The 16,919-nt window shown below is 40.1% G+C and overlaps 1 protein-coding gene across 1 annotated transcript in view; it reads left to right on the forward strand.

Annotated features, from left to right (window-relative positions):
• Positions 1–15,333: 15,333 nt before the first annotated feature.
• itga11a (integrin, alpha 11a) overlaps positions 15,334–16,919 on the forward strand; it is a 47,783-nt gene continuing 46,197 nt past the window's right edge. The window contains exon 1 of the mRNA XM_084540837.1: positions 15,334–16,276. Coding sequence (XP_084396963.1) covers positions 16,204–16,276 — 73 coding nt within the window. The 5' untranslated portion in view covers positions 15,334–16,203. The remainder of the gene's footprint in view (positions 16,277–16,919) is intronic.

The raw sequence follows: 16,919 nt of genomic DNA on the forward strand, positions 1-16,919 counted from the left end.
GCAAGAAGTTCGCCTAGGGGCTGCTGTTCCTTAACCCATCAGCTGACGCACCATTCGAAAAACCACATTGTAATAACAGTCGGTGGAATGACGAATCTTCCAGACTAAAGGCGGCTTGAAGAGGCAACTCAAGAGATGAAGTGTTAAAGCAATTTAATGCTCAATGTGAGGCTGACACATTGGGTTGAAACGTCCAATGTGGCATCCCAGAAACTGAGCTGTACTAAAAATGGTTTCTATCTGCAGTTTAAGTTTTTGCTATAATTTCCTCTTAATCAATCAGGATATATATGTGCTAACATGTTCTTTTCTTATCAAGAGAAATAGTTCTAAGTAGTTATTAATAACGTGTTCCCTAACAGACCCTTGTGTTGTAATCCACACTGAGCCTTGTAAATTGACAGTGATCCAAACACAATATGTCTCAGAGCATATCCACAGGTGGCGCTGTGTTTCTGTGACCTGAAATGTGAGTCCACAGAATCATCAGTTTTTCTTTTCATTTTTCTGCTCTACTTGCCATCTGACAGCAGAGGGAGAGAGAGTGATAGGAATGGTGCAAGAGAAAGGACATGATGATATGCAGCAAAGGTATGTGGTCTGATTTTTATATCCACATTCTACGGTATATGGCGTGTACCGAAACCAACTCAACCGTCAGGATGGCCAAGTTCTTATTTATAGTAATGAGCAATTCCCACCGTTAGCCCAACTTTCTCTGTGTCTCCTTTGTACCCTGAGTGAGCCCCCTCCTCCTTCGTATCCTCTAACACTAGACCACCGCATGATTTCCCCTCACAGAAATTGTTGCTCTAGTGGAACATTTAATGCACAGGGGCTCAAATTTCGGCTTCCCCAGTGCACAGTACAGTGTTCCAGCCAGCCACAGTCTGCACACAAACCACTTCGTCTATCTAAGGCAAAGTGAAGAGGAAGAATATCAGGGGAGGGCATGCATTGGGCCAAGATGTAGAGCCAAAGAAGGCAGCTGATAGAGTAGAGGTGTACAGAAACAGAGAGAAGTCAAAAAGCGAGTGATTGAGTTTTAAATCAATAAATGTTCCACTCTCCAGATTTCTCAAAAGCGTGTCTCACTTTGTGAAGGTGATGAATAGCTCAACCATGAGCAGACACTTCCACGGTTTGTTCACCCAGGACATGAACCTATTGCTCCAGTCTCGCCTTCTCTTGAAGTCATTTTCCACTGGCCTCTCATTTACTCTATTTTTTCACCTGCCGGTCATTGGGGCAGATTTAGAGTCCTCTGGTGAAAAAACGCTGCTTTCACTCCAAGACTTTCCAAGAGTCTGAATCATGTCAGTGTTAAGGTGAGACGCTTCAGCACCTCTTCTGCTGTCCTTAAAATTTCCTACTTTTTTATTTTATTTTTGACATTTGTAACGGTGAAAAGGTTCAGAAAGCTTAAGAAAGTCATTAATTATTTGATTATCATGTTTAAGGAGTGAGGTGATTCAGGGTTTTGTGTTGCTCCCATTCGGAAAAAGCCTCAAACTGAGTAACCAGACGCATGAACATATTCTTTCTTTATTTCTTTCTCTTTGTCATTGTATATCTGCTTCTTTTCTATCATACACATCCACCACACACAGAGTCTGGAAAACAACACACTCAGTTAAGTCAGTGACAGCAGTACAAAGGCTTAACATGTGGTAGCAGTTAAGCAGACCTTTCCAATCCAGTAGACATAAAATAAAGAAGAAAATGACTGGAAATTGCACACCGCACCAATATGACAGAAGAAAGAGATACCTTTTGCTCCATACGTTTAATCAGGTTCTGGTATAAATACTTCATTATATGAAAAGAAGAAACTTCCACGCTGCTCTAGTTCAATCCTTTTATCTTTACGATAGCCAAAGTCTATATATTTGGGTCTCGTAAAATTCAATAAGCAAGGGGAAAACACATTCAAATGTTCTAAGTCCCTGAAGACCATTCACTGAACTGATCGGTTGAGTCAGTTTGGCAAGCACTTGACATTTAAATAATCCTTTGGTCAGCTCCGTCCCCACCAATGAATCCAATGAATCTGAAGTGCATTTTATGTCCATTTGGTTTCCATTTGGGGCCAAGTTAAAGGGTACCACACCACCAACTTTTAAACTTGTTTCTTTATATCAGAGTTTTTTCTTATGCCATGAAGCTGCTGAGGCAGGCATATATGTCACAGATGACTCAGACATTCACCAATTTATGAAGAAATACGATAGCCATGAAAGATATTATGATTAATCACCCATGATACATGACTCAGCAACGGTGTTAATCTTCCTTTTGTATGGGGATGTACCAATTTATCAGACTGAGTACAAATACTGATATTCCGTTACTTGCTGATATAAGGGTATTGTACGTAACTGTACATTGGTATATACTAGTAGAGTTGCATTGCCGTGAAGCGTCATTTAACAACTGCAACTAAAGTTGCTTTCATGGATTTGATTCCGTGGTCCTCATCTGTTCCTCTGATTAGAAGTCTGTGACGCATGCTCTCAGCAGGAATCATAGCTCAATTTACTCCTCAAATGGAGTCAGATTAGGCAGCGTCTTTTTCAGGAGCTCACATTTGGAATCAAAGTTTCCCAGTTGCAGCCTCAGTGAGTAACTGTAGCATAATGCCACATGCCATTGAACCGTAGTATTTGCTTTTCCAGCCAGCGGGTCGGCACGTCTTCCTGAAGAGGTTTTAAAGCCTGGTTGAGCTGCATCTGAATATCTTTTAGGCAAGAGTAAGACCCTGCATTTGTATGGTGATTTTATTAGAAACATATCCTTTGAAATAAAATGTGTATTAAAAAATTGGGTCATAATCCCATTGAATCCCATTTTGTCCTCCATTGGTCCAAAAATGATGGGCCTTCGTTGTTTCGATCCTCTGCTGAGATGTTGGTGTAACAAAAACAGAGACGGTTTTGAGGTGATTGTGTGGTCTTTCTATCTCAAAAGCGGCAAAGGTAGACAGGCTAACTTCCAAAAGTCCAATGCTCTTTCTTCAATTAGTGCAGCTCCTGTCATTGCTTACACAGCTTGTTGGCCAGCCTGACGTTTTCACTCCCAAGCTTAGCACTAACAGACTGTGGCTTATCATAAAAGCCATGGAATGCTATTGAACCTTTGGCAGTATGCTGCCAAAAGTGAAAGCAAAAGGCTCTTTAATCGTGTTTCCCTGCAATTGAGGGTCAAAAATCTGGTCAGTTACTTAGAAGCTTAAAAATGTCTGAACAAAAACCAACATTTCTGACAGATATCTTTGTGATCTGTAAAAGAAAATGTACTAACTATGTAGATTTCTTTCTGCTCTGTGGCTCCTTCTGTTTTCTGTTCATGTTGCATTGTTTATATCTGATATACTAGAATCCTGACTGCTAGGGTTTGATTGCACCCCAACTTTCCTCTTGACTGTGTTTGATTGAGCTGGTAATCAAACGAGGAACACATACAGTAAAAAGCCTGATTGCTGCCAGCCGCCTGAAACCAGTGGCATATTTCTACCACATGGAACAAGTACACACTGTTGTTCAGTCTCTGCAGTTGCTTTGATTAAGTATGACATGAAGCAATTTAGATGCAATTTTTGTACAGCTGAGGTACTGGATCATATTAAAACCTCCCTGGAAGACACGCGTATATCACAAAGATATTACAGTACACAATCAGAACCTTACTCCAGGTGATGTACTCTCTGAATACATTATGGGCATTTATGTTCTGTGTACGCACAGGAGAGTGTGAACACGCTTGGTCAAAATGTAAGTGACTTAATAACTAAAATAAACATTTCAAATGTTCAAGTCTTGCTCCAGTCTGACAAATGAGAGAAATGCAAACAGTTGGAGAGTCTGTTGTTGTCGAATAGCATGAGGCATGTTTGATGAAAAACAGATTAAACACGTTTGTTTTGACATTGTGAGTAAGACTGTCCCTCTGCAATCAGCTTTGCTTTATGAGGGTGTATTTCCCCCTCTAATGCTTCAATGTGTTAGAGCTAATAGCGCATATGCACTCTGACATCTGTGTGGAAACAGCTGGTGTTAGGAACAAGCATTTGAAGCTGTGTGAGAGAGAATACACTAATTGGATGAAAGGCCTGCATTTTTTTCTGGGTTGAAGACCAGCAATGTGTTTTGGTTGAGTTTATGATCAAAACACGAGCCACAAGAACAGTTTATGAAACTGAAGACCCTGTTTGTAACATCCCTGTTTGTCAGACATCTTCAGGTACATAAGTGAGTCAGTGCTCGTAAACTGCGTAATTGTACAGCGAGTTCCCACTGTCGACATCCACAGGGGACATATTTACCTGTTCCTGGCAGAAGAAAGACACTCAGCATGCAGGGACCCTGTGCAGCTCTGGAACCTGCCTCGGGAATCGTGCCGTCCCCTTACAGTAAATCACAGAGAAGTAGGGGTTGTTGAAAATTTTAAAAAGTCTGAGTTGGTATTTCCAGCTAAACATCTCATTCCTGGACACCAGCTGTTTGGCAGAGTGAAAATGGGGCACCAGCCTGATAGTATATAGTATATCGCACAGTATATTAGTGGTTTTTGGTGTTGGTAGCTATGCTGGGTTTCAGTACTTTATTTTCAGACTTTGTTTTGGAACCTATGTAATGTTCATTAAGTATTTTTAAAGGGGACATTGGATAAAATTCTCACTTTTGTAGCCTTTTGTACATTTAGTAGGGGTTGTTTTTGAGCCAGTTTCTACATAGAAAGTTAGTTCTTTGCATAAGACTGCCTGTGAGCCAGGCTTCAGACCGCCGCCTCCAGCAAGCATCGACAGTGAAGTTGTCCTGGCATGCAAGCTGCTCTGTGCGCGACTGTAAATACAGAGATCTTTACACCGAATCCAAGTGTCAGGAGAATCATAAACATAATTGTTTTAAATAATAAATTGTTTCTTTCGGTTAACTCTGAAAGAAACACCAACATCTGGGTTGGTATCTTATAACTGGAGCGGCTAACGCTAATATTCATACTTGAGGTTAATAGCTTACAGTCTGTGTGCGCTAACGTGATTTTTATTTTTTTTAATAAAGAAATTGTGAGCGTGACACTTCACAATATGGTTACTTTAAGAATTTGCTAGTGGGGCTAACCCGGTGGTGTGGAGCAGGGCTAACCACAGAGCTAAGTTAGCATGTTAGGGCAGTGTTAAACGTGCTCAATATTCATCTGTTGTTTGGCCAAAGGGCGCTTTCAGTGTGTCCGTATGTAAGTGTGTTTGTTAACCTGCTGGTGCTTAGCTATAGTGGTGTTGTCATTATGTTTTTATTTAGCCATATGTGCTACTGTGGACCATTAGGCAAACCAATTTAGCCCATTGTCTGCTAACTGATAGAGTGCTACTTAGTCTTTGTGTAAGAATCTCTGTTAACATATTTTAGTATTCTAGTGCTCTAATGCTTGTGGCTTGGCATTTCTGTGATTTCTTGTTCTTTTATCCATACGATTACTTTGCGAAAAGGCTTGGGGGTGTTAACAGGTTGCAGCTGCCTGTGATTCAAGGCACAGCTCTCCGTTCAAGCATTTCATACCTTCTTTGACAGTCATTTATGTTACAAAGTCAGTTATTTGCTCGTGAATGGCAAGAACAAGAGCTTTTTCTGGTCAAACCTGTCTAAAACATTGAGTAGTGTGTAGCCTTTTGTAACATTTGATAGGAAAAGACATGAAACCATACTGTAGTTATTATTGTTATTAGTTAGTTAGATGGTATTTAAAACTTGATCCAGTTTGTAAATATGTTCTGTACACTTAATATATTTACTATTACATAATTTTCTTCTCTTACCTTCTGTTTTGTATCTAACTGTAACTAACACCTTCATTTCCCCACAGGGATCAATCTTATCTTAAACATATCATGTTTTGTGATTAGTTTTCCTGGGTTTCTGTTTCTTGTATTTTAAGTTCTTGTTTTTTTACAGTCATGGTTTGGTGTTAAGTTTTTCTGTTTTCAGTTTCCTGTTTTATTTTGTTAAGTTTTTGGTTTCCTGTTTTGTGTTACTCCCTGTGTTTTCCCGTTTTTGATTAGGTCATTGGTTTCTCCTTGTGTTTTGTCTTGATTTGTGTCACCTGTGTCTTGTTGTCCCTCTGTCCCCTGTGTGTATATATAACCCTGCCTTCCCCTTTGTTCCCTGTTTGGTCGTACTTGTTCCAAGCCCCGTTTTCATGCCTGATTCTTGTTTCTTGTCATTCATGTCTTGTCTTAGTTTTTGTCTTGTCGCATGTAGCTAATTTTTTTGTTGATTATATTTCAATGAAGTTTTTGTTTTCTCACATTTGGAATATCCTGCCAGGTCTGCAGCGCTTTAAGTTTTGTCTTTTTTTTTTTTGTTAATTAAATACCTTTTCGCCAACTCCTGCCTCAGCCTTCTCAGTCCTGCATCTGGGTCCTAACCCCCATACCTCGCTACCCTTCATGACAAAACATACATATACACATAAATGAAAACGCTTCTTCTTTTTCCCCTGCAGGACCAGAGTGTAACAAAGTGGACTTCAATTCTTAATCATGTACAATATATACACACATGAAGATCCTGTTTCCTTGCCGGTGTTTGCCTCCACTATGGACTGCAGGGGACAAGTGGTTAAGAGCTGGTGCACTAACCCTGTTCACTCTGTCAAAGTAAGCCTTGTGTCTGTGGACATATATGAACTTTTTTTCATTTAATTTATGCCTGTTGAATACATTTTTCCTCCAAAGACTCTACCTGGCATACTTTGATGAAAACGCTGGACGCCCAGTGAACATCCCCAAGTACGAGAAGGGAGAATGCACAGCCAAGCCAGTGAAAGCAGATCCAACCATCTGTGAGTTGCACAAGCTTTTATTTAGTGCAAAACAGATATTGCACCCACGAGCAGAACATAAAGCAGTGTTTTCTTTGAATGAAAAAATAACTCATATGAATAATATAAATATCATAAAGTGACAATATGTGCAACACTGCTGCAGGCTCAGAATAAATAGAATAATAGAATCAAAACTAAATATATTTTTTCCTCAATTGCATTGCCTCATAGTTGAGGTTAGTTCAACTTGGTACATGTCTACTTCACATTACCAAACGTTTTTTCCACCTATCATCACTACAACTTGCTGAATTTGATTAAAAATCTATGGTCTCTTTTCGCCACATTACTGCTAACTCACTCTTCCTGTGTGTATGCCCCTTAAGCATTGAATGCAACTTATTCTCCTTCAGAGGCCCCTCATCTAAAATCAGCCTTGGCAGATGTTTTTAAACACAATGCACAGCCCAGATTATAACTGCATTAAAGCCCATTTAGGGCAAACACCTTCCACGCTTGCCAAATGAAATAGTTATTTGAAAAATACAAACATAGTTAGAGAAACTGAATCTGTCTTCTCTTGAGTAAATGAACTGCCAAGCCTGGTACGATAATAAACAGAGGGTTTAAATCCTCATTGGAACAGTAGCTGTCAGGGTGTAAAACAACAGAAAATACCGTCACACATAGACTTTCCTGTTGGAAACACCACGCCACACGATGTGTCAAATTAACCGTTGATGTGCTGTCATAAGGTTTGCATTTAAAAGGTCTGTGAGAGAGGCTTAACTTGGTGTATGAGTGGTCAACCTGCAACAGATAATTGCGTATAAGCGTTCTGAAACCTAATAATTACAAGCAGAAAATTGGAGACATTTTGGTTTTCCATTGAGATCCAAAAAGGAGGAAAAAAGCCCGGTACAGTTTATCCATCTGTCTCACAATGAACGTAAACCCAAATGCAATGAAACAGGAGTATGTGTTCTCTCATGATGAAGACTTAGGTAGAAGTTTATGTTAGACCACAAGACAGTATGACTTAAGTCTCTGTTAGAGTTGTGAGTTGCGTGATTGGATATAGGATTGTGGTGAGTGACGACAATTAATTTTTTTTTTTGTGTGTCTACCCTGCACTACAAGAGTGTGACATCCCTAAGAGAGAGATTGTATATTATACAGTATATACCATCTCTCACTCAAAAACAAATATTATTACATCCATTATTAGGGAACAGATTGTGAAAATATCTTTACTGACATATAGCACATTACGTCTGTGGAAGTAGCTTCACATGTGCTCCAGGGCTATGTGTTTAAACTGGGTGTCGAGAGACGGCTTTGCCTTGAATCTGGATGTGTGAGCTTTGCGGCGTTCCATTGTCGTCCATCTTGTGGCGTGTGGCTTTAGTTTCCACATTAGTCTATTTCCCACTATTGCTACTGGCACAACTCAACTTGCACACAGCACTGCCAGAGATCTGGAAAAGTTAGCATGACTCACTCAAGCTCAGACAGAAACATTCACTTCTCTCATTCTCTGTATGTGGCTCTTTAATATGTTCATTTTTACTATACAGTATACTGGGATTTTCCATCAGTATTCAACTATTAATGAGATAGTATCAGTTACCAAATAATGAGACAAAGCAGTCAAACTGTGTCCTAGTGACATAAGTAAAGTTAATATTGGTGAAAAAAATTTGACTTTGATCTTTGTGCCCTGTGATAATTCCCTTTAAAGTGAGTTTCCCTTTAAACTTTTAAACAGAGGGGGACCTCTATACTGGCCAAATATGCTGAGCAAGGTCCTCTGACACTGAAATTGGTGTATTTATTTCACCTGGCTAATAATGCAGCGTCAATCACACTGTCATTTGGGGATTTAAGGTCAAATTGAGACGTTAATTTATTGTGTCCAGAAACATTACATTATGAGGACCGGTACTTGGATAAAACATTAAGGAAGTAAAGTTCTGAAAAACCTGCTTTATAATTATTTTTTTCACTGGGCAAACTGACATAGTCCTGACATACACCTGACTGAGACAGAAGAATGAGGCACAATTGAACGTGAGCCAAGCTTTTACACATATACACCGATCAAGCATAATATTATGACCATTTTCCTAATATTGCGTAGGTCTCCCTTGTGCCTCCAAAACAGTTGTGACTCATCAGAGAATGGACATGGGCCTTCTGAGGGTGTCCTGTGGATGTTGTTAGTGTGGGCCTTTGGGTCCTATGGATTGAGGGGAGGGGCCTCTGTTGATCATCCCACAGATACTTGATCAGTTTGGGATCTAGTGAATTTGGAGGACAGGTCAACACCTTGTACTGTTCTTCATGTTATTTTAAGTTGTTCCTAAAGCGTTTTTGTGTGTGTGTCTGTGTCAGGCTGCATCCTGCTGGGGATGGCTGCTGCCATCGAGCAGTGTCATTGCTATGGTATGGGGTAGGGGTGCCTTATCTGGTCTAGGTGGGTGGTACATGTTTTAGTAACATCCACATGAATACCAGGTCCAAAAGTTGGGATAGAGTTGACAGCTGAGATAGGCTCCAGCCCCATCTTGACTTGTCTAGAGAAGGCAGGGCCAGCTGTGTGAAGATACTGCCCTAAACAAGGCAGCTTCTCCACAAAACAAGACAAAAACAAAAAATTTAAATTAAAACATGTTAAAAGCTGTGATGTAAGCTAGTTTTCTTTTTCTTTAAGCATGTTCATTTATCAACCAAAATTTACGTACTTTTATTTGACTCCTGAATGGCCCGGTCTGTCGTTTATTCTTTCGCATGTGGATCTCAATCAGAAAAGTTTGGACGCTCCTGCTCTAGAGGATATGCGGAACAGATAATGAATTAATAATAATAATTGCTGAAGCCTTACAGTTTCCACAGTGTTTGATCCTCTCTGTCCCACCGTCTGAGCCAGCTCTGAGCGGTTGACCTCTTCAGATACTCCTTTGCCCAACTAGGATGCTTAGATGATAGGACATCTGTAAATCCTAGATGCAATAATAAAAAAACAAAATAACAAGATGCATGTCTTCTAATGACCAATGAATGCATTGTAGAAAAAAATCACCACTGAATGGAAGTGACTGGTAATTAAATTCTCCTCAATTCGACAAATTTACTATAAAGTACACAGCGCGTTCATTTTACTATAGGTCTGACTGCTTGGTGATATTTGATTGAATCAGACAAGCGTCCATGATGCTGAAAGGAATAATTAGAAAGAAAATCAATGATGGGAGTAAGGTGCCTGTATTTTTTTGGCCAGTTCTGCTTGTTTACCTCTAAATGAACAGAAACTCAGTCTACGGTATAACTCTGTGTTTCTGATTTGCCATTCCCAGAAGATACCACAATGACTTGCACATAATGATACGTGGGATGCGTGACATGTTTCCACTTCAGCTTAGCTGTGGGTAGACCTTCTTTGAAGCTCTAAACCATAGATCTCAGATTGAGTTTACATCCATGATAGACTGTTTATTCAAAATGCCATCTTTAGAAAACATCCACAGAGCATATAAAGAACAGCCAAAGCAATGATTGTTTTTGCCTAACACACACATGAGGAAAAGAGTCCCCAGCTCTGTTTATTTACTCATCAAAAGTATAAGCTTGCTTACATGTGGAATACACACCACTTTCCTACAACAGAGGAATCATTTTGATTCGAATGCATCTTCACAATACACACTAACAGCAAGAAAGATTTAAAGACAAACTGTGACCCCAAAAGTTAATTCAAAAAACAGAGTCTGCATTCTGTAGAGTAATAGGATTTCTGCATGGCGGCCCAAAAACCACTGAATTTCTCCCAGCCTGCACTCTGTCACTCAAGTTCTCCTCATCCAAATCGGCTCACATTGCTTTGATTTGTATTGCTTCATCACTGGTTCACCATCTCCTCCAACTGGTGAAAGACAATGTAATATTTTTGGAAAACAAAAAGCCCAGGTTTAAATATGTAACCATAATTACTAGGGCAACTATAGAAACCGATGCTATATGGAATTTTAGCTTTTAGCATCTTAAGCATAAACATGTGCAACTTTAGGTTTTCTTTTATCCGAAAAGTTAACATTCAGATGCATCTCTACTCTTTCCTGCAATCACTGTTTTGTACCTATTGAATCCTGATTTTACAAGTCTCAATTTAATGCTTAATGTGTCATACCAACCATAAAGCTTAAACTGAACAAGACCAGCAAATTATGTATCTGCATTAAAATATAGGACATTAAAGCCTATTTTTTTCAATGCATTTAAAATATTTTATTGGCATGTGTACAGGAGGTAAGCAGTTTCACACTGTTACAGTAATATATAAATATTTTCTTGGTGAAAGAACAGTTTTCTATTAGATTTATTACAATATATTTAAATTACCTTTAATGTACATGTGATGCATTCAGTTGTAATTGAACTAGAAGGGGGATTAGAAGATGCTTAAAAAAATGCAGGTAAACCTGCTAAAAAAGGCGCTCGATTTATTTCCCATGAATATTTTATTTTTGTCTCTTCTTACCAACTGAACAGGTGGTACTTGAATGAAATGAGTACCGCAGGGTTATGGACAGAGGGCATAAGCCTTCATTGTGTCATAGTGTTATGTCATAAAAGGAAAGGGTGACCAAATAAATCTTTAGCCAATAAATACCAGTGACTGCTGCAGAAACGTTTGACCTAGAAGTTAATGCTAATTGTACCCTTTGCGTTGAAGACAAAAGCCAGATGTTAAGTCTACTGTATGCGGCATAGAGATTGTTCTCATGTCCAATGCTGTATTTACATTTTAGTCATCTTTTCATAATAAAATTGGTGATAATGCACACACATCGTAACGTTAAGGCATGTTAACCAGTCATTTTAAATGGAAAAAGCACGTGTGTGTGTAATCGATGGGGTCTCACTTGGTTCACGTATCCTGCGGCACATAATGCCTGACTGAGAGCTCTTCTCAACACTTTCTCCAGGTTAATGGTTTGTGCAGGGCTACTTGCTGGAACAGGGCAGAAATCTCTCCCTGCTGTCCTCACACCAGATGATATGGCCAAAAACAAGCTGCTGGAACAGAAACAATGTTTGAGAAAGTTCCTTGGAGGGCTTTGACTGAGCACTCTATTGCCTAAAAAACATTCATTGTTTCATCCTGCTCCTGCCTTGCTTGGCTGTTATTTATGGAAAGTAACATCTCCACGGACAATAAGCCTCGGAAGTACAACTGAATGTTTGAGGAACAATTTCCAAGGAATATACTGGACAGTAACAGAGAACTGCACATGACTTCTGACAACTAAATATGGGATTTGGGATTAGAGAATTCATATGGAACTTCTAGTATCAGGAGATGGTCAGTGCTTCACACCCAGAACCTGCCCCCGCAGTTGGTTCATCGCGTTGAGTCACTTGGTGAACAATCTATCGCACTGTCTTGCTTCTTAAGATCCTATTTCCTTTGGGGAAGTCCGTCCTCTGAGAAAAAAAAAAGATGTAAGAGAGAAGCAGAGAAAAGGAAAACAGTTTCCTTAGTTCACAACAAAAGCCTTTGTGTCTGTTTGGCTTTGGTATATTGGGCTGAGAGAAAATGTCTTTTATTCTAAAGAGTATTCATGGACAGCACTATTTACATTCAAACAGTTCCATCTTGTTTTATTGGAATTGTTGAGATATTAATGCGGATTTGTAAGCAATCGATTGATGCAGTTTTAAAATGCTGCCAACCTGCCATTTAATGAACTTCATATCCCAAACTGTGAAAATGCAATAGCACAGTTCCAGGCGCTTCATCAAATCTGAAGACGTTACATGTGAATTTTAGTGGCCCTTAAAAATCTCATTCATTCACAAGTCATTCAACTCTGAACTTGGCTGTCGAACCAATGCTATGACGTCTCAGACAGAAGCGGTTGAACAAAGTCCCAGAAACTGGCCTTGAATCTCCCAGACATGACATTGTCTGATAGGTGCCGGGTCTTAACATGAGCCATGCACGCAGCCTGAACTCTGAGGAGGGTTGGCCATTTGCTTCTTTTTGTCTGATCCCAGAGGACTTGTCCCATTCTAGCCCGAGGAGACAGCCAAGTATCACACACAAACAGATAATCCAGAGGTGATTGAGGTAATTGCTTGCAGTTGTGGTATGGTGTTGAGGAGGGCCCTGCAGAGGTGAGGAAAGTGTAGCTCCTGTTCAGTATTGATTTCAGGCTGCGCTCCACAGAGGGACTCTGTATGACTCAAATGGTCTTAAGTAGGAAAAAAAATAGAATTTCCAAACTTAATTCTTCACACTCTGTAAAGTCCGCCTCTCGCCCCCATAAACCCAGTCCCCTTCACAGTAAAGAATATCTACATGGCAATTGTGGTTGGCAGCAAAGCATTAGGGAGAACTGCTTACCACCCTCATTGGTCTTGAAACTCTGACAGAAAGAGTCCCTAAACGCCACTGGCACACTGCCTCCATTGAGAGCACCAGGCCTTAATCTTAATTGCAGGTTCCTCTCCGATATATATCATTTGTCTTACAAGCTGACAGAAGGAGATTCTTGAGCTGTGTGTTTTAACCCACAAAACTGAATGAAACAATTCTTGTTATGAAACTTTTCATGTTTATGGCGAACTTTTTTTTTATGTCGTAAACACTGCCAAACCTCTATAAATTCTTTATTTCCCCTCCAATTAGGGTATGTTTTATTCCCTTCAAGTTTGATGGGCAAGGAATGCTGCCTTTTAAAACATTCCTTTGTTGTATTGTCTCGTTAGTCTGCTTGAGGAAATGACTCTGCTGTCATGATGTAACCCAGTATACCCTGTAGACTTGATTTTGCCTTCAAACAGTATAATATCAGCAGGAAGCACATCATAATGTCAGTGTCACATTGATGTTTTTATAGTTTAAGACATAGGAAAAAAAAACAAATGCAGACCATTTGGGCTATATCCGACCACTGAATATCGCTTACTTTCACTCACCTAAGAGGGAGCAGTCATTCCAAGATGTACACCAGAATTACTGTGCGGACAAATAGTCCTCAAGGCAGTGCCACAGTAGGCACAGGCCTTAATTTCCTGACTTAAAAGAAAAAACAAGGGGGCCACTAGTCTACGGAGAAGTGATGAAAGAGGAATAAATCCAATGAGCTTTTAAGCACTCTTAATTAAAGCAAGTCTTGACTTTTTTTTTCTTAAGCAGATTCAGTACACACACTGGCTTGACTTGCGTGATCTGTGGTTGTCGTGTGATGAAAAGGAATTAGGCTGTGATTGCAAATTAAAAGGAAGTGCGTGTCAGAGCCAAAGATGTTGATTTATCCGTTTTGCTGATTTTCAGAATAACGGCTGTTCATGAGATAGGAATCAGATCCGGAAATCATGGATGAACTCCATGATGAGTTTCACAGGCTCTCCCCAGTTTCGCAAGGACCTGATGAGGATAGTGTTACGTTTGAGGTTGAACAAAAGGCTGGTAGGTCCCAAATGAAGCTCACAGGAGGAGGCAGGAGAAGAAAATAAAGAAAAAAGCTTAATGAAAATTGCAGTGACATGGAAGTCTAATAAGTCCAACAAAAGGTGCAATCCACAAAAGATAATCCAACTGAAGAAACAAAGTAATCCAAAAACAAAAGAGAGTCAAGAAACAAAAAACTAAAAATAGACAGAGAACAAAGGGAAAGACAGGAGTATATATATAAACTCAAGGAACTAATCAAGAGCCATTTCAAGATAAAACAGGAAACATACACCAATCAATCACAACATTAAAACCACTGACAGGAGAAGTGAATAACATTGACCATCTTGTGACAATTCAGTGTTCTGCTGGGAAACTTTTGGACCTGGCATTCATGTGGATGTTACTTAGACATGTACCACCCACCTAGACCAGACCAGGCACCCCCAACCCATGGCAATGACACTCCTTGATGGCAGCAGCCATCCCCAGCAGGATGCAGCCTGACACAGACACACACACAAAAACAGTTTAGGAACAACTCAAAAAACATGAACAGCACAAGGTGTTGACTTGGCCTCCAAATTCACTAGATCCCAAACTGATAAAGTATCTGTAGGATGATCCACAGAGGCCTCTCCCCTCAACCCATTGGACCCAAAGGCCCCCACTAACAACATTCTGTTGCCAGACACCACAGGACACCCTCAGAAGCCCAATGTCTATTCTATGATGAGTCACAACTGTTTCGGAGGCACAAGGGAGACCTACACAATATTAGGAAAATGGTCATAATGTTATGCCTGATCGGTTTACCAGGTAACTCTAGATCCTCACAGACAGTGTGTTAGAGCTACTTGCTGAATAATGCACAATGAGAAACCTATTTTTACAGACTTGCTATTACTTCCTACATCACTCCAACACTGTCATCTGCAGACGCATCCCCTCCCAAGTTGATATACTTTGTATATCAGGGTACTTTTTTGAGTATAGGTACAGTATAATACCTAAAACAGGTGTTAATGTATTTTATTCATAACATAGTCTACAAACATTGCAAGGAGTAAAAAAATTTCCAGACGAAACGAGGCCTATATAAAGAAATGTCGAGCAGTTGTGTGACATGCAGTGGTTACGTAGCGAAGCAAAGATCTACTAGTTGACCACAGATTGATTTCAGGAGAGCTAATGTACACAAACTATGTCTTATTACGTAAATGGGATCATTATAGATTCTGCACTGAGGACTGGATGGTTCAACTGCAAGGATATGAGGTAACATACAAACCCCACATTTTCGTTCCACTGTTAATACGCTGGTTAGTTTGTGGTTGTGCCACGATGATGGTATGTGCAGTGCGTAGCTCCAGGACGATTTAGGTTTGTAATGGGAAAAGGAATGGCAGTGCTGTTGAGCCACTGTGTATTTTTTTTAGGTTTACTGTTAGACATTTTCACATATCTTTTGAAATGATGGTGTGACACTGATGATGTGACTATTCTCTTGTTTTCTTTTTTTAAGTTTTGGGAAAGTAGATATAATTTAATCCTTCACACCTTAACAAGCCTAAAGACTGATTCCCCTTAAACGTCTGTCGTCATAAATATCCAAATGGGAAGTGTCTGCAACAAAAAAACTAAAGCAGCAGCCTAACGATGAGTCATTTGAGAGTTTTCATCCAGACTGAGCTGAATGAGTGTGTGAGATACAAAGTATCCCTGCCTGCTGTCTCAAAAGTGGACCTCCTTCTTCTACAGTCCCCTCCTACTTCTCCGAGATATAGGCAGAGCTTTAACGTAGACTTAGAGTCAATCATAGTGGGACCTTTAACTGTGCTTACCACTGGGTCTCTGTGCCTCAGCCCCCCCTCCCCTCCCCATACGCACTCACAGCAGTCATAACACACACACAGCATCACATGCTCGCTTGCACCGGCAAACATATGGAGTACTACTGCTTCCTCCTGCTCTGGATCTGCAGCCAGCAGTTAGGTGAGTGAAAGGTGTTTGTGTAAGCGAGTTATTGTTTTTAAGTGTGTGCGCTGCATGCATCTTCCCAAGCTTGTGTTATTTTTGTGTGTGATTCTGACCTTCTTTCTTTATCCACGTTGTTGCCCAGTATAATAATGGTTCCCTAATTGTTGGTTATACTTTGACTTGTTCCAACAGCTACTGGAAACTTTGAGACTGTTGCTTGGAACTGCATTTAAAAAGCTGTTTTTGTGAGAATTTAGCTTGCAAATCTAGACATGCGTATTCTTTATTTACTAGAAGTGTAACATCTGAAGTGAATGCATGGCTGTTTATGTGAATGGCATCATGATCTGACATCTTGACCCAGTATTGCGGTCAGGCACAGGAAGGCAGAGCTCAGTCCCTCTTTGGTACGCAGAGGTGCTTACGCATATTCGCTCAAACGAAAGTCGGTGCTATCGTTTCAAAGTCGAGTTTCCAGCGACTGGAGAGTTGTTGGTGCTGAGCCAGAAATGTGGTCAATTGCCAGTGAAATCACTCTAACAGTAACACATTCAGACAGGATGAAGGCAGGAGAGCGAAGAGACAGAGTGAATAAAAGCAACCAAAAGCCTTTGTATGTGTTTTTTCAAAGTTAACACGAGACTCATAAATTAATATG

Source organism: Chelon labrosus, assembly GCF_963514085.1.
Source record: "Chelon labrosus genome assembly, chromosome: 3".
Lineage (NCBI taxonomy): Eukaryota > Metazoa > Chordata > Actinopteri > Mugiliformes > Mugilidae > Chelon > Chelon labrosus.